The sequence below is a fragment of the Podarcis muralis genome, chromosome 3 (genome assembly GCF_964188315.1).
Source record: "Podarcis muralis chromosome 3, rPodMur119.hap1.1, whole genome shotgun sequence".
Classification (NCBI taxonomy): Eukaryota; Metazoa; Chordata; class Lepidosauria; order Squamata; family Lacertidae; genus Podarcis; species Podarcis muralis.
Window position 1 is genome coordinate 40,724,130 of NC_135657.1, and position 18,429 is coordinate 40,742,558.

At 39.0% G+C, this 18,429-nt stretch overlaps 1 protein-coding gene and 1 long non-coding RNA gene across 6 annotated transcripts in view; one reads left to right on the forward strand and one right to left on the reverse strand.

Moving 5' to 3' along the window:
* The first annotated feature begins 29 nt into the window (after positions 1 to 29).
* Positions 30 to 5,580, forward strand: LOC144327236 (uncharacterized). The gene is made up of 2 exons (XR_013392180.1): positions 30 to 1,264; positions 2,978 to 5,580. It is a non-coding gene; the product is annotated as an uncharacterized LOC144327236 (long non-coding RNA).
* The window catches only part of CRIM1 (cysteine rich transmembrane BMP regulator 1), a 121,383-nt gene continuing 106,830 nt past the window's right edge, over positions 3,877 to 18,429 (reverse strand). For all 5 annotated transcript variants that reach the window (XM_028724208.2, XM_028724206.2, XM_077925699.1 and 2 more), the window contains 8 exons: positions 17,574 to 17,695; positions 16,189 to 16,398; positions 14,287 to 14,502; positions 12,762 to 12,983; positions 10,273 to 10,467; positions 9,056 to 9,178; positions 8,000 to 8,187; positions 3,877 to 6,713 (listed from right to left, as the gene is read on the reverse strand). In XM_028724208.2, the coding sequence (XP_028580041.2) occupies positions 6,537 to 6,713; positions 8,000 to 8,187; positions 9,056 to 9,178; positions 10,273 to 10,467; positions 12,762 to 12,983; positions 14,287 to 14,502; positions 16,189 to 16,398; positions 17,574 to 17,695 (1,453 nt within the window). In that variant the 3' untranslated portion in view covers positions 3,877 to 6,536. The remainder of the gene's footprint in view (positions 6,714 to 7,999; positions 8,188 to 9,055; positions 9,179 to 10,272; positions 10,468 to 12,761; positions 12,984 to 14,286; positions 14,503 to 16,188; positions 16,399 to 17,573; positions 17,696 to 18,429) is intronic.

Genomic DNA, 18,429 nt, shown 5'->3' on the forward strand with positions numbered 1-18,429 from the left:
CAACAGATTTTGAATTGGATTTAAACAAGAAGAGTTACATCAGGGGCCGCTGGTGGTAACATTTCGGGTGGGTTGGGCTGCAGTTTTTAGCCTGGCATGTTTTCATAGGAAGTGAGTGTGCGGCACTTTTTAAGGAAAGGGTGCCATTACACATGTGCAGAGTGCTGCTGTCTCCACACTTTCTCTAAAATAAAGGGGGGGGGGCGGAATTATTCTTGCGCATCTACGGACATTTTCCAGGCAAGAGCACTCAAGTATGATTTTCAAACAAGGTTGACGCCATGACTCTTATTTAGAAATTTAGTTGTTCCATGTAAGTTTTAAAATGCATGTATCAATTTCACTGACCATAGTACACACAACTTTTTAAAATGTGAGGAACGCTTGCTTCCAATGGCATGCAGTTTTCTTGCCCCTACAAATCAGTTTAACATTTAATGGAAAAAAATGCTTTCCCCACTCTTAGGTTTTTTTTAAAGGATTCCAACCAACAGACCAAATAAAATAAAATAAAATAATTTCAGCCAGGGCATAGCAGCACATGCAGAGCATGACACTAGGGTAATCATAATTGGCCTCTGTGTTAGGAATAGTATTTTCCAGATTTGAGGAAGGATGCTGAGTCAGTCACTGTGATATTTAAACAGGCATAGAGACCAAACTTTTCATTTTAAAAATTCACTGACAAACTCTCAAAAAAGCAACCTCTAAATAATAGTGACTGCATTTTCATGCATTCCTTTGCATTCAAGCTATACTGAACTTAAACTAGGAGAGAGGCTTGTTGGAAGCAGATCTACAAGCTCGGTGGATCAGGGGAATGCTGTGGACATAGCGTATCTTGATTTCAGTAAGGCTTTTAAGCATCACTTAAATCCGAAAATGAGTGGTGGGGATGAACTTCATGGATGTCCTCCAAAATGTTTGCACTTTTCCCCTCCAAAAAACCAAACAAAAACATTTTGCTTCTCAGTGAGTGACTGTGAACATGTACAGAACACCTTTCCTATTGGATGGGAAGCATCTAAAAATATATATCTGAGCATAGAGTCCATGGGTAGCCAACTTGGTGCCTTCCAGGTTAATGGATAGGACCTTCCCTACCAAGCAGAGAGGCACTACTTCACACAACTGAATGAGGGTGTAATGGAAAAGCAGCAATTCATTAACTATTTAATTTGTTTCTATTTTAGTGCCAAGGAGGAAGGAGAGGTGCTTGTGGGATTTTATGTCTCAGCTGTCATAATAACTTGATAGGGCTTGGGTAAGCACCTTTATATGCATAGTCATATGCAATTCTGCTTCTTGACATATGCAGGTGTAGGAGTGAATGTGCAAGACAGATAGCTGTATTGCTGCTGTAATGGGCTGGATGAGAGCCAATAACCTGAAGCTTAATCCACAGAAGACTAAGGCAATGGTAGGAAGTGGTTCCTGAGACTGAATGGAGTGGCTTTTGTCTGCACTGGATTGGGTTACACTACCTCTGAAGGACTTTTGGATCCACTACTGTTGCTCAAAGCTCAAGCCTTGCAGTGAGGTGCCTTCCACCATGCACCCTGCATGGACAAGCACAGTTTAACATCTGTTGTCTAGGCTCTGTTTAGATTGCTGCAATGCATTATATGTGGGGCTGCCTTTGAAGATGGTTTGGAAACTGCAGCTGGTGCAGAATTCAGTGGCCAAATTGCTGACCAGGGAACGATGGTCCAAACATATAAAACCAATTATGGTATGACTGCTCTAGATACCAGTTACCTTCTGGGCTCAATTCATAGTGCTGGTTTTGACCTAAAAAGCCTTATGCGGCTCAGAACCTCAATACCTCAAGGACTGCCTATCCCCTCATGAACCAACCTGGAGCCTGTGTTCCCTTTCTAAGACCCTTCCACAGGGTGTGGAAAGTGGTGACATGAGAACAGGCTTTTCAGTGGTGGCTCCCTGCTTGTGGAATGCCTTTAGGCACCAGTGGACAGCTTTAATACATTTTTTTGTGAGCTAGTAAAAATGTTAACTCTAAGTTGTAATTGGCATTTCTGCTATCTAGTACAGTGGTACCTTGGTTCTTGAACTCAATCTGTTCTGGAAGTCTGCTCAATTTCCAAAATGTTCGAAAATCAAGGCCCGACTTCTGATTGGCTGATTGGTCCCGGAAACAATGCTGACAGCCAAAACAGACATTCGGCTTCCAAAAACATTCGCAAACTGGAACACTTACATCCGGGTTTGTGGCATTTGGGAGCTGATTTGTTCATCAGCTAAGCCGTTTGGGAACCATTTTTTTTTTTGCCATTATATGTGTTTCTTTCAGATACTTAAGCCCAGTAACCCTGAAGTAGCACAATTTGAAGCAATAGTTGGCTCCTGTTTCTACATGCTGTGGAACCATAACCATGATTCTGTGTGTACAGCAGGGGTAGAGAACCTTTTTTCATTTTGAGGACCACAGTCCCTTATGAGGGGCCCATATCAGTGGTGGACAGAGGAATAAATGCAGACTTTACCTTTGTACATGCTAAAGAGCGAGCTGGCAGTAAATTACAGAGTTCAGAGTTGGAGAAAACTTTATCAGCAGAAAGACAAACTGCAGAGACAAGGCCAAGTGTCGGGCCTAACGAGCACAGCTGCTCCTCCCCAGTAGGTCTTACTCCATGAATCAGTTGCTGAGACTCACCACAGCTGTCAGTAAGTCCACTCCACTCTAGTGCTTTTTTTTTTCAAGAAAAAGTGCCTGTGTGTAGCCAATCCTCCACCCTTTTCATGCCTTTCCTGGTTCTGGGAGACTGAGGGTGTGGGGAGCTTGTTGCAGCAGGAGAGGGGATACCTGTGACTTTTCAGCAGCCTGACTCATCTCTGCCTCGTTCTCGCCTCCTTCAGCTTCTGCATCTAATTCTGGTCTTCTTTCAGCCACACCCTTAGCTCACTAAGCCCTGTTCAACTTCTGACACCTCTTTCCATTCTTCTCCCTCGTCTCCAGCGTCATCACATCAGTGCTCCATGGTCTCTGAGTCGTCTTCTCCTGGTGGTTCTCCAGCTGGTTTCTCCCACTATTCTGCGTCCAAAGAGTTCATGACAGTACAGCCCTCTAGTTTCTTTGCACTCCCACATCCCTCTTTGGCCTCCATCCAGACCCCCAAGAAGCACCATCAGAATTCAAGGAAACATTCCAGCCAGGTAAAAGCACTCAAGGAGGGTGCAAAGCAAGACCGGTAAGGGGCGTGGATTTGGAGGTGTTGTGACATAAGGAGAGCTTCGAGGGCCAGGCAGAGAGGCCTGGAGTGCTACATTTGGCCCCTGAGCCTGAATGTCCCCACATACAGTGAAAACAGTGGCAGTTGGGTCCTACTGGTTACATAAAGATATTTGCTGTCCCCCTGTGCCACCCCCTTCCCATTTTTGTACGAAAATGCTCTCAATCTCTAAAACAATTGCTGCAGTGCCTGGTCAAGTAAACATTTTTGTCATACATTAGTATTAGTGGCATACCAACAGAATGAAGAGTAATGATAGAAAGTTCTGCATATGTCACAAATTAAGGATTATGTTAAGGATATGAATGCTTAAGTGTTGGTGAAATGTTTGGTACAATTCTTCAAAAATAAAGGGGAGAAATCCCCCTAAACATCCCAATATGGACTGAGCATGCTTAGCGGACACAAAATGCTGACTGTTGGAGGAAGGAAAACAGAAAACTGCAGTCAATATATTGGAATATCCTAGCAGAGGGCATTGTTTGCTGGAATCGTGAACAGGAACACTCTACACTGCAACACTGTGGCAGCAGGTTCCACTGTATACCTTTTTTGCCACAATGTAACTGGGAAACTAAAACACTAAAAGATGTTAAACATAACAGAGAAGAAATCAATTAGAAACTTATGAAAAGTTCATCAAGTTAATTTTTATTGTGCTGCCAAGAGCCAAATTACAAGAAACCGTCTTACATTTTAAAAAGTAAACAAGCAATCTGCCGAATTGCAGTGCACTCCAAGTGCCACATATGCATCTATTTTTTCCCAGAAAATTATCTGCATTTCTCTTACAAGAGCACAACAGGAACCAAAGTAAAAGAATGTAATGGATACAGCACATAGGATAAATAATATCTTCAAAATAATAAAATAATAATAATAATAATAAAATAATAATAATAAAACATTTTACACCATGTCCTATATCCTGCTAATATTTCTCAGAATATGGCCTTGATTGTAAAATAAAAGCAAGCATTTACAATTTCTGGATAACGACTGCTTACTCTTATGAAAGGAATGGATGATTTATCTTGACAGAATCTGGGTAATAACTGGAGAGTAACATTTGTTTCAGTGTTGTCATATGAGTATAAAATGCTGGGGGGAGTGACTACATTTTTTCTTTGTTTTTTGGAAACTGAATTTATAAACAGAAAAAATGTTGAGCCTTTATGATACACCTATTTTTCTCTTTGATGCAAACAGCTAGAACACTTTTTTGATATTCTAAAACAAGACATTTGTTAATCTTCGGATTAATAAATTAGGTCATATAATAAATTAGGTTTTTCAGTTTTAAAGTTCAGTAACCTCTGACCAAGTATTTACAACAATACTTGAGAGTTCCTTTACAAAAAATACATTTTCTTTTCACATTAAGCATACTGGGTATCTGTGTCTTATGACAAGCAACTGTAAAAGAAAGAGGCATACACAAATGGGCAGTTAGTATAAAAGTGCCAAGACATATTTGGAAAAGTTAATGTTGTATGATACAGTTAAAAGTTACGAGTCAAGCTGCAACAAACTTCCAGCTAGTTGTAGACTGTACTCCAGTAGTTGTTTCAAACAACTGTTTTCAAATATATCCAAATGCTGATGCAGTTAAGTTGTGGAACTGATGAGTGCTGCCTGTATGTTATCAGTGTATCTAGCCAATGCATTGAATTAACAGCCTTTTTAAGGCCATGCAGGAAAAGAAAAAGGAACACACCCTGAAATGTAGCAAGTAGCAAGAGCAATGCTTACTGCTAAAATTGTGCACATACTGTACACATCTGCAAACACAAGGGCACGCGTGCACACACACTTGCATACTCACACTTTCAAATCAAATAAAACTAGGTAGAATGAGACACTCTCATCTCGTCTTTCCTAAACACAAATGATTAAGCAAAAATGTGGAATGCCTGTGTTTCTGTTCTGGGTAAAATCTCAGTTAAAAATACATTCAACAGGGGAAAATACAAAATTATACTGATATATACTGTATATATAAATACCATATATATATACTGTATATATACATATATATATATACACACATATATAGTGTGTATATGTGTGTATGTATACACACAGAGATGTATGTATACACATACACACATATACACACACACAGACATACAAATGCTTTGTTTCCAGCATAACTTTATTTACATAAATATTTCTATAAAGCTAAAGTTTTAAAGAAGCATGATCTCCTTTCTTTCTGAGCTTCCAAAAAGGTGCTTGAGTAATATACAATTAAAATTAAGCAGCTTCCTAGCATGGAAGTTGTTTCTAGTCTGCATAATCAGTAACAGAAAAAACCCTTAACATGATTTTTAAAAAAAGTAATCTGAGCAAGATCTTCATCCATCTAATCTATTTCTTTTCCTCCAATGAAATATCTCTGAACCACCTGAAATTGATACACAATGGTAAAAGAAAGAAAAAAAGACACACACACACACAACACGCACACACAAGCTCTGGAATCAGATAGTGTTTTTAACTTTCCCTCCCTTTCTCTCCCTCGCCACTACTGTTGTCAAAAGATCCAGTGCTCATATCAGGAATTATACAGGCCTTAGCCACTTGCTGATTGCAAAAAAAAAAAAAAACTTGACAAACAGCATCAAAAGGAAAAACAAAAAGCAGCACAAGGTATAATTGTACACAGCTTCAATAATTCACCCTTTGTAATTCTGCTTTAATGTTTCCCTCACTATGTCATTAGCTCTTGCAGCTTCTGATCAGGTAGAAAAACATAGTTGCAGCTATACCACACCTGTGATGTGACAGGTACTATATTTTTGTAGCACAGCTGAAAAAAAAACCCCAGACTTGGTTATTTAAGTTCAGGTATGGTTATGCTTATACTTCACTGCAATAAATGCTATTTTGGAGTGATAGGAAAAAAGCTATATTCTTATATTGTTTGACTCCAAGTCAAGCTGACCAGCTTTTCTTCTTTGAGGATTCCTGTTATTACCACTCAAACTCAACCCCAATTTCCCCTTTCCAAACAATCTCTATTACTATGTTACAAGCAAAACATCTTAACAAGTTTTAAAACTTTGGTTCTAAGAAAACACTTGGTCAGTTATCGCAAGGAGAAATGGGAATGCTTGTTCTGGCACACTGCAGGAGTCAGAGCCCATCCCAGTAAGGTCTTAGAGCTGTACATGAAGTCACAAATCCAATACAATCCACTAAGCAAGTGCACAATTCTAGTTTTATCTTAATAGCAGACTCAGTCTTTGTTTCTTCTTAACTTCTTTGTAAGGGTGCAACTTCTCACACTGTCTGATAGAAATTATCTGCCTGTAAGTTGTTCTGTTTTTGCATGCTGTAGAATCCACTGTATCTTGAGTCTGGGTCAGCAATTCTGAGCATCCTTTGAGAACTGTCCACCTGAACCATAGTTCCTTTCTTGCAGTCTACGTACACCAACTGATTGTTTAGACAAGAAGGCTGTTGGAATATAGAAAGGCAAAGAATAGGAAGTCAGGATATATGAAAAGCCACACGAGCTAGTAGCCCTTGCCACATCTTTTGGTAGAGCATTTCATAAGTCAATTATGTGCTGTGCGGAACAGTGATTTCTTTAACTTAGGAAGCTGGCTTTTACCAAGTCAGACAATAGCCCAACTAGCTCAGAATTATCCATAATGACTGGGAGATGTTAACCAAGAATTCACACAGGAATCTCCCCACCCTACCTGGAGGGGCCAGGAATTGAATCTGGGACTTTTGCATGCAAAGAGCATGCTTTACCACTGAGCTGTGACCTGAACCTACTGCCAACAAATTAGCTCATGCTTTGCATGTAAAAAAATCCCAGGTTCAATCCTAAGGATCTCCATTTAAAAGAATTGTGTAGCAGATAAAACCCCGAAGAGCTGCCATCTGTCAGAACAGAGTAGATAATATTGGACAAGATAGACTGGTCTGATTTGGAATCAAACGGCTTCCCAAGTCCCTGTCTAGACAAATGAATGCAAGTTCTAGCATTGTGAGCATCACTGTTAACCATAATAGTTGGTCCCAATAAAGATTGGAATCAAAAGCTAGAGAACACAGTCCAAATAGCAGAAGAACACTCAGTTAATTTGCATGCACAAAAGTGACCTCCATGAGTCCATCATTCAGATCCTTCACAGTGTACTCCTACTCTAGTGAATAATGGCAAGCAGAGAGGATTCAATAAGTACCTGATGCAGCCTTTGGCCACAAATGAAGGTCTCTCTGCTACCTATGATAAGTAATATTAAGGGCAGAAGGGAAAGCTTTATTTAACAAAGGTTGCAGCTGCATCTCTTTATCAAGGCCCAGGCAAGCGTTGATGTTTCAGACCTTGAACCTACTAGGGGGCAAACTCTAGATCAGGCATCCCCAAACTTGGTCCTCTAGCTGTTTTGGACTACAACTCCCACCATCCCTAGCTAACAGGACCAGTGGTCAGGGATGATGGGAATTGTAGTCCCAAAAAAGATCTGGAGGGCCGAGTTTGGGGATGCCTGCTCTAGATCTTATTTGAACTAGACCCCATACAATCTGGGGTGTAATCTAAAACATGTTCAAAGGGAACAGACAGACAGACATTAGTATTTGCCCTCCTGCCTTTTTGGAGCTTTCTGCCATCCCTTTTCAATTTTTGTTCAACTGTCTTAGCCAGTTCAAGAAATCATGCTACCTGTTTATACCAAATGCAGTACAAGAAAGATGGTTTAATGCCTAAATATATGAACTCCATTTACCTTTGTTGGTGCTCTGTAGCAGGACACTGGTATCCACTGCTTTTTCTGATTGATAAGTAGAAGTGCTATTATAAGAACGAGAGCTGTCATGATGGGCACTGTCACCCAGGCAAGAGAACTAAGAGATGCCTCTGCACTTGGTTGCGATCCTCTGGTTTCTCTATAATCCCCCTGAAGATGACCCATATCTGAAAGGTGTGAATAAGCATGTTGGTAATGAACAATTAAATAACACCCCTAATAGAGTAGCAGAAAAGCTCCATCATGCCACTATTTTTAAAATCCCAAGACAAAACACCATAACTGCTACCCTGAGTAACAAGAACTCTACACTTTACCCTATCAAGTTACCCTGGATATGCATTATCTTTCATAGTAATATGTAACAACAAAGTGAAAGAGTACTATAAAATTACAGTAGAAATTACAGTAGAATGCATGAAATATTTCCATGGCACTAAAACATCCTATTGAGGACATGGAAGGGAACTGATTCTGGTAAAGTCCATAATGTTCGAATCCAACATACCACATTTTTCGCCCTATAGGACGCACCGGCCCATAGGACGCACCTAGATTTTTTTTGGGGGGGGGGGAATAAAGGAATTGCTTGAAGTTTTTTTTTTTTAAATGCACCAACTACACTGATTACCCCAAAAGAAATATTCCTTGTGTTTATTATCTGCTTTGCCTCAGGTTGTTTTAATCTCATGAAACCACATGAATTTAGAGGCTAGTCCTATTGTCTTATTGCTATAAGACAAATGTGAGATATGAGGTAGATTGGAAAGGCATCTACAATAGGTGATGTGGGTGAATGTAGACTAAACGTACAATGCTTGTATCAATATAAGCAGAAACTCCTAAGTAGTTGGATGTAAAAAGAGAAGAAGAAAAAAGAAGAGTAGTATGTCGGTAGATACTGAACTTAGGCTCTGTAGTGAAACCTGGTTCTCTTAGTCATGGATACAAGTTTTTTAAAATACCCCAAAAAGTGATTATGAGCAAAAAAACCTCCCAAGCAGCCTCTGATTCATGACATGAAATACAATTTACCTCTGTGGATATGAACAATGTCATTTTCACTGTGTGTAGGCCAGACTGGTGCTTCCAGTTCATTATCTCCTCTATGATTTGTCTTCTCAATTGGAATGTTGGTAGGTTCAGGTACATACATTTCTATTAAAAAATGAAAATTGTCAAAGGAACTTATAGCCATTAAGCTTCATCCCTTACATTTTCTGCATCTTAATGTTCTACTCTATCCTGCCCACCTACTGCTTCTATCATGAGGCCAAAGTAAAACTAAGAAGTGTTTGAGATACCTTTTGATACTTCATTAATGTTTTTCTTGATATTTTCTGGCACATTTGTTGTTCCTGAACATGACCAAGAAGGCAATTTTTGAGTCATCAAAAATAAAATAATTTAAACAAAGGGCTGTTCTAAGTGTTATCACTACTGGAAAAAGGCACAAAACGTAGGCTTATGTGCTCTTCTCTCTTCCTCCAGTACAGCTGCATGGAGGAGATTTGAGAAAGTTGCTTCCTCTTTAACAGTAGCTGTAATTTATTGTTATATCCAAAAAGGGCAAACTGTGGTTCAACTACAGCTTATTTTCAAACAGTTATGCCTGAGAAGACAAAATGGGTGAGTGTGTGAACCTATGGCTACCTAATGTTAAATCACAGTTTACTTAACATCTGAAATAGGCCAAATAAAATACTGTAGAACAAGCAAAACTTAAAAACTGTGGTATAAATAAATAAATAAATAAGGCATTTCTGTTTATTGAAGCATATTTGAATGGCTGAATTATTTGTTCTGAGAGAAAACAAGAAAATATTCATTTGCTGTATTCCAAATCAAGATATATCTGAAACAAAAACAAAATGTTTACTTAATCCTCGGTCTAAATCAGGCATCCCCAACCTTCGGCCCTCCAGATGTTTTGGACTACAATTCCTAAAGTCGCTGACCATTGGTCCTGTTAGCTAGGGATCATGGGAGTTGTAGGACAAAACATCTGGAGGGCTGCAGGTTGGGGATGCCTGGTCTAAATGATACCAGTGGTGTCGCCTTATCTTTCTCAATACAGTAGCTAGATTGTAAGATAGTTGCTGGGAAGGTTTCAAAGGAGACAGTTTGGTTACCAGTACGTCTTGCAATCCTGGATTTGCATAGTATTTGCATGTGTAGGTGAAGTGATTATCTATTTTATGCATGTGCAAAATTCCTGATAAACTCTTAACATAAATATGAACGTAACTTACCTGGACACATGGGACAGCAACTTCCTTCCACGTTGATGGGCTCCACACAAGGAAGAGGAGGGCAACTGACTGTGGAGCAAAGGGTTTGACCCTGCAGACAGTAGCAGTGTGTGCAGCTATCAATATCCCAACGCTCTTCATCTGCGTATGTTTTCCCATTAAAGTGACACACTGCCTTCTTTGATGTTGTGTCTTCTGTTGAAATAATATTGCCACAATTGGGAGTTTAGAAAGCCATTTCAGAGTAATTGAAAAAGAAACAAGTGATTATAGACCCTGCCTTGGGACTAGATGATTTGTTGTCCTCATTGCGTGGCAGGTTGACATTCTGCTCTTGGCTGGAAGCATCTGTTTACTGCTAATCAAATAATATATAGCAGGTACTGAAGTTCCGTTATGAGGAGAAAGGAATCAAATAAATTTTGCAGATCTTCTGAGATCTGAATTGTTCTCTTCAACTTTTCCAGTTAGTGAGAAATTAAAACATTTTTTGTGTTAACATTTTTCAGTTTATAAAATAGATAATGTATCTATTTAATGTGGTGTTGTGATTGGAGTATCAATACTAACCAGCAAAATCAGAGTTAAAACCTTTGCTCAGTTAGTTACGAAGTCATTAGGTTAGTCTCCTTTCTCTGCATTAATTCCTCTTCTGTGAAATGGTAATAACAGCCTGCCTTATACCTGATAAGCAGGTATACCCTGATAAGCAGTGGAAAGACTTAAATGTACTGGAAAAAATTATTAATAGAGTCATTATGCTAAAACCAACACTAGTTTTACTTAAGCTACCTTAAGTAAAATAAGTCCACAGTTGTTATTTCTCTTGGTTTCCAACGAAATTCAAAATAAAAAGTATATATGTCTATGCTTAATGCAACTACTGTTTAATTATATTTTAAAAGTTTCAGAAACTCCAGCAGAGGTGCGTGAAACTTCTCTAACAAAGCAAACCAAAACCACTCTTATTCTGGGCTGGGGTATTTGGCTTAGGTGATCTTTTGGCATCCCACTAGCTGCTGGGCAGTTTATGTAAGGTTCCCCCCAGTGGGAATGGTATGTTCTGAGGGCAAGAAGTGGGCAATGGATGCCAATATGGTCTCACAGCCATTGTGTGACAGCATCAGACACAATTGTCTTGCCCTTTCCTGCACTGCAGTCACAACCCTAAATTGCTAAAATCAGTGACTTCACATTTTAATTCTAACTTTCCTCCAAGATGCTCGCTGGTGTGCACATGATTCCTTCATTTTATCCTTATATCATGGTTCATACATTTCTGGGTTACTGGATCATCTTCCCTATTCAGAAATTTCTGAAGAATAGGGGATTACTCTACAGTGAACAACTAGGATGGCATGATTTGGGTACTGACTTCTATGTAGTGTGGAGAGACCCCAGTGGAAGAGGGGTGTTGAAGAAACACAATATCCCCAGGCTTATTACAGATGTGATGGGGTTAAAATATCAGCCAAATGACCCCTAGATATTTTGGACTACAAATACCATCAGCCTTAGCATGGCCAATGGTTCTAGGTGATGGGAGATTTAATTTTAAACTTGTAGATGACGCTTGGTTGGGGAAGGCTGTCCTGGAGTCTTGACGTTAAAAAATTCCATCAAGCACCCAGCCACAACCTTCACCTATCTGTTAAAAAATCTGTTCAGAATCTTGGTCTTTTGAATATACACCTGCCATATTGAAGGCATGTAAAACACTGGCTGTTCCCAAGGTTCATTGCTGACGGAGGCACTTTTATGTGCATCTGGTCTCTCTTCTGCAGAGTAATTTTATGCTGTTGACAACAAACGGAAGCCAAAGGCATGGTATGGAACCATGGACTGTGCCAGGATGAGTGGGATAAAAAAAACACTTTCAATGTGCAGTGCTGCCCAAAATAGGAGTGTTTGCATATGCAATTCTTTGTATGCTGGGGTGGGGGCAAGAGTTATAAATTAAATCTGTTTCTAGACAGAAGAGGGTCCTCTTAATAGCTAAAGATAATCTTTTTGCAGCAGATTTTCCTTACTAAATAAAGTTTAAAATAAGAGATTAAAGGATAATGCCACTGAATTAAAAACAAACAAACAAACACCCCTTAATGTCTAGACACACCCTTCAGCTCCATTGACACCAATGAAATACGGTTGTTTGGTTAAGTCAAGTTCCACTGCTTTTAGTGGGAGCAAGGCATGATTCATTATGGCTGGATCCAGGACCGATGAAAATAAGAACTTATTTTGGCCCAAAATGCAACAACACATTCTCAAGCCTATGAAATACTTTCATGTTAGAAGATGACATACATAAAAATATATCTGCTAATAGTATTAATAAAAATAGTATCACTGTTCTCAGCAGAAACAGCAGGATACACCAGAAATAAAGCATAGAAGTCAAAGGTGGTAAAAATTGAGAAGGCACCATGATATGGAGTAACTGAAAAAGCCCTCCTATCACATCCTTCTTTCCCCTTTTCAGAACTTACCTATACAATAAGGACAACACTGTCCCTTTCTCAAAACAGGTCTGTCACAAGATACTGGAGGGCAAGACTCAGAATAGCAGCTGATTTCACCATCCATGCAAATGCAACTGGTACAAACATTGGGCTTCCAGGATTCAGCAGTCAGGAAAATATCACCATCATCATTTTTGCAGTAGCTGGGCATGCTCTCGTTGCTTGACAAGGAAGGCTGAACCGGCTCATCTAAAAATATAAGAATGCAAATAAGCAATCAAGACTTGCAAGGCCCTGCCTATCCAAACCAGTAGGAGGAGTCATCCTGTTAAATGAATGTCCTCCAGTCCACTCAGGCAAAATCTAGGAAATGACTTTGGTGAGCAATTTAGTTCTCAGCAGATGATCTCCTATCTTTCATAGTGTAATTTTTATTTAAAGGCTTATCTGCACAGTTTTTTTGTGATACAAAGTACATACAAGCCATGAAAGATTTCTGAATTTTGGCAACTTTACCTATCACACAGTTCCCTCATTCTTATATCACTATAGACTTGCATCTGGAGAAAAAGAGGTACAACTTTGAGATAGCATTATGAGAAAGTACAGCTAGCTGTTAATTTAGTCATGCCCATCAGGAAGTTGATCCACACATACCTTCCCCAAATACAAAGGCCACACTACTTCTGGGGAATGCTTAATCAACAGTAGTGAGACTCACAAAGCCAAAGGAGCAACTTGGCAGGAACAGAAAACTCATCCGTAATTTTATTTTATTTGTATTTAAAGTTAAAATTTAATTAAAATTAAAACTTTTTTTAAAAAAAGAGGACTTAAGTCTGAAGTGATTTTTTGCTGGATTAAGAAGCCCATCACTGATGCTGTTTACAACACTTTTTCAGGAAAACACATTTTAATACCTGTTTTGATAAGAGTTATAAATAGTGAGTTGTATCCAATGAAGCTTTCCTGTTCATGCAAGGACTTTTGCTTGCACAATTGAATCTCCCCTCCCACCATGCACACCACACCACCTACAGCAGGTCAGGGGGTGCACAGGGAGGGGGAAGAGAAGTTCTGTTGAGCAAGTCAAAGTCCTTGTATGAAGGGGGCAACATTCTTGGATATAATCTAGTATTAGCACTGTGCTTTCAAATAATGAATTGTACAAATATACTAATGAAAATTCAGTTTGTCAGAATGTAGGCTCTAGAACAACCCATAGTAAAAATTCTGCATCACAGTATATGAATGTCTAATTAAGCCAATAACTTTTCAGTACTTCTTGTTAAGAACATCTTGATTTATGACTGAATATCTGCATGCTGGCTCTCATACTTCCTGTTAGCCACAGGTTACGCTACTTGTATCAGAGCTTTCAGCCCTACTAAACACTCTTCTAGCTTCACAGACTTTTGTTCAACAATTGTCAGTTTAGCTTACTTCTTGCACACTTTAACGGGGAATAAGTATCATATTTTAGAACAGCATCCTGCACAGAGAGAACAAACAACTGGGAAGTGTATGCTGAAACCTGGAAGGTAATGCTCACCTGGGCACTGTGGACAACATGAGTCCTGAGTACGGGAGGGGTTCCGACAAAGAAGAGGTGGGCAGACTTCCGTGTCACATAAAACTCGTGCATTATGACATGTGCACTGTGTACAAGTATCAATATTCCACGTATCTCCTTCCAAAAAATACTCTCCTCCTGGAACATAGCAGATGGTTGGACCACTGAGTTCCGGCTTCTGCACAAGGGATTCATCTGAGGGGGGAAAAGAACCCCAAAACAAAGTAACAGAAAATTAGACTCTGCGGAATTCAAGCAACACATTAAGTTTTGCAACAATAGATTTATGAACTTGTTTATGCATAGATAACATGTAAAAAAAAAATATAGTACAACATTATTATGTTAAAAACCCAGTTTCCTGTATTTCATCAGCAGTGCGATTGAGTGACACTATTTTTCCGCATGCTATCTCATATGTGCCAGAGCCAAGGAAATTTAAACTAACTACAAATCACCAGTAATGAATATTCCATATAAATAAATGTAAAACGAGGCACAGAATGTTACCATGGCTACCAGTCTTACAACAACTTTAGAATACCAATAACATAGCTGTCCTCGGTCCTTTTTCCTTACACAACTGACCTTCGAAGTTTGAGAGAATTATTAGCAATATGTCAAGATCACAACAGTAAATGACTATTAAGAAAATGTGTTTTTTAGATCATGTTTCTGGACAAATGCCCATCCAAAGTAGCTTAGGGGGAAAACAAAAGATCAAACCAGGGCTAAATTTAAAACCTACAAATCAATCCTTGACAGAAAAATCGACTGAGCTTTCTCACACCATCTCCCCCTTTCCCTGGGTCAAGCGTTTCAATACTGTACTGCACAAGACTTTTATATGCAAGGAGGGAAATAGGAGATTCCTTACTTCTGATTTCTGAGTCAGGTCACACGGAATAACCATGTTTCCTAGAAAGCCTAACCCTCTCATCTCCAGTGATCTACTTTTGTCCATAATTTTTCATGCTACTTTTTCCCTTTCACTATAAAACCACAGTGGACAGCAACTAGACTCTTGCATGCTACTTATAACCTTGAAACAGAGCACAGAAAACTTGCTAAACCCAACACTTTAAAATTGTCCCCCATAATGCTTAATGTGCTTTTGGCACACCTGATAGCTGCTTGCAAGGTATACCGTGAAAATGAAATATACAGATTAGTATTCAAACCCTGACCTAAATTCTGGGCTTGAATACAAATTTGTATTCCAGTGCTCCAATGGTCAAGTATAATGAGAGTTGCAGTTAGCCATCACTGCTTTAGGCACAGGCTAACACATACACACAGCGATTCAGATTCTGTTATGATTCAAGAAAAAGCAATAGTTTGTAGTGATGTTTGGGTTAGTTTCCTTGCCACATCAGGGTGAACTCTGTGCATAGAGTATGAAATAGGTGAACATATGCAGTAAGAAAAAATACTAGCTCAACTAATAAATTGGATTCAAACGTCACTGACAGGTTGGCAGCAACTAGGACAGAATTTGAGAAATATTATGCTGTCTGCCTCACATTAAGTGCATCTAAAATTTAGAGAATTCTACTCCCCTCCCCCTTTATTGGAAATAAAAACTGCTAAATGCTGAAGTACACCTCCTTCCTTCTGCTCTCAAGACTTTATTTGTCTGCATTAAATAAAAATGCTAACAGTACTCAGAAAAAATACGAGGCAATATATTTTATGGCTAAAACTGAACATTTGTGATATATAAACTTAGTGTCAATTGTTAACTTACAAAGGTCAAGGCAGAATTATGTGGAGACAAAATACTTTGTCTTTACTGTTCAATTTTCCTCCAAAAGGAGAAAAAGAGATGCAGATAGAAAGCAAGGTGTGCTTTATAGCCCAATAGGGAACATAAAATGGTACCTGGACATGATGGGCAACATTGCCCTGGATGTATGGTGGGGTTGCCACAGTTTGGTACAGAGCAGGTGATCAAAGCACACATCTCCCGTCCATTATGACAGTAGCATTCACGGCAGCCATCATGCCAACTTTCTTCATTTTCATGACGGTGCCCATCCACTGACAAGCAAGAACCTGCCTTCGCTGGTGGCATTACAGAAGCTGGTATCTCTGTATGAGTTTGTTTTTTAAAAAAAACAACAACCAGTGCATCAATAGGATGGTAATAACAACCAACAGCTAAATCTTCTCTTGTATTTGTTGTAGCAACTTAGTAAAATGTTCAGACTGAGAGGCTATGTAGATTTCTAATATGCTTCCAACAGCAGAATGCTGAAGGGCACACATACAGAGCATTTAATAGTTAATGGGAACAAACTCAAAGAACTAGAAAGAGATCTGTAGGTTATTTTTTCAAAAGTTGGTAACAGAAGAATATTCAAACACTGCATTCATGAAGTAGTATTCTCCTGGATGTATCCACCAAAAGCTGGCTCTGTGAAGGACAATACTATCTTTTAGAATGCATGGGAGAGCGATCTAACTGAAGCTTGTGAATATTTCCCAACTATTTTGGGTATTGAAGTCTGGAGAACAGTTACTCATTGCCTCCTCTCCTTCTGTTTAACATCTACCTAGCCAACAGCTGCCCAGAGTGGCTGGGGAAACCCAGCCAGATGGGTGGGAAATAAATAAATAAAAATAATAATAATTAGTAGTAGTAGTAGTAGTAGTAGTAGTAGTAGTAGTAGTAGTATGCTAGGTATTACAGGGTTGTAGGGTTGTACAGATCTGTTTTATACCACTGTTTCCTACTGAGAACTGGTATCTTACACTAAGGACCAATATCCTGGTCCTGATACTTTCCTTGAGTGATGCTCACATCACAAGGGCTTCCGTGGTCAGTTCAAGAGAAATGAAGATCCATGTGTCCATTCCTCTGAATGCCAATTAGATCTTTCCAGGGAAACACATGCACTTAAGAGCTCTATATCTACATAGATGCTCTGGATAAGGGTGCATAATGGATCCATTACAAATAATTGGCCATTTTCCAAATAACTGACACCTATAATGTACAGTGATCTTTTAACTGTAGGTTAAAAAAACACTTTTTAAGAATATGATACTATACAGAGGTTTTTTTTAGATTGAATAAAATAAGCAATAATTCAATCTGCTTGTTCAACTTTTCATTTTCAAATTCCTATTAATTATCATCATCATCATCATTATTATAGTTGGGGTTAGATGGGACTCGCTTTCAAGACACATTACTGTAATATACATTTCCCTTAATATCAAAATGGGTTGGAAAGAAACAGCTCTGAAGGAGTTGAGTCTACCTGTACATTTGCAGACAAGGCATCCTTGATTGTTTTGCTGGTAGCCCATTGGACAAATCTTACCACATGAAAGTTCTGGGCATTTTTTACAGCGGCAAATTTCACAACCATGTTTGTTCTTCCTACACGATTTAAAAAGATATATACTTTGATTAGTTATACTTTAAAAAGCAGTCTAAACATTTGTAATTACTGCAATCCCCCCCCAAATGACAAATGTTGAAAGTTATTTAATTATAATTCTGTTCTCAAAGGGAGTGAAACAAAAAGGAAAAAAAACATTGTAAAAGAAATTTAAGCCTTTTGTTTGTATTGTGAGATGGCTTGCAGCAAGGTCCTGTTTATAACATCACTTAGGAACTACTGTTTTGGTGTGCATATAAAAACACCTATAAATTACAGAACATTATGAACTCTTCTCCATCTCATAGGCAAAGAAACAGAACAAAACTGGACAACAATTGTGTAAACAAGATTACAAGTTTTTGATTACTTGCAATCTTTTATAACTTTTAAAGAAAACGGCAGCTTCCCCCACCTCAGGACTGAAACTATGGTGGTGGTAACCCTTCTCCTATAGAGCAGGAGTGTGGAACACTTTTGACTTGGCGGGTCAGATATCCTGTGACCACTGGCCAAACATGATGTCACAGAGACATCAGGTGACTGATAGGTGGTTGCTCCCACCCCCGTGGGGGAAAGGGTTGTGCTTCACCATTGCAGTGCCTGTCGGGATGTGATGCTAAAGCAGCATCCAGCAGGACTGAACTGTCTGCTCATCAGACCTTCCTGCTCAATACAGGAATCTCATTCCCCAGTGCATTCCCAAGGGAATAAGCTGGCAAAATAACACCCA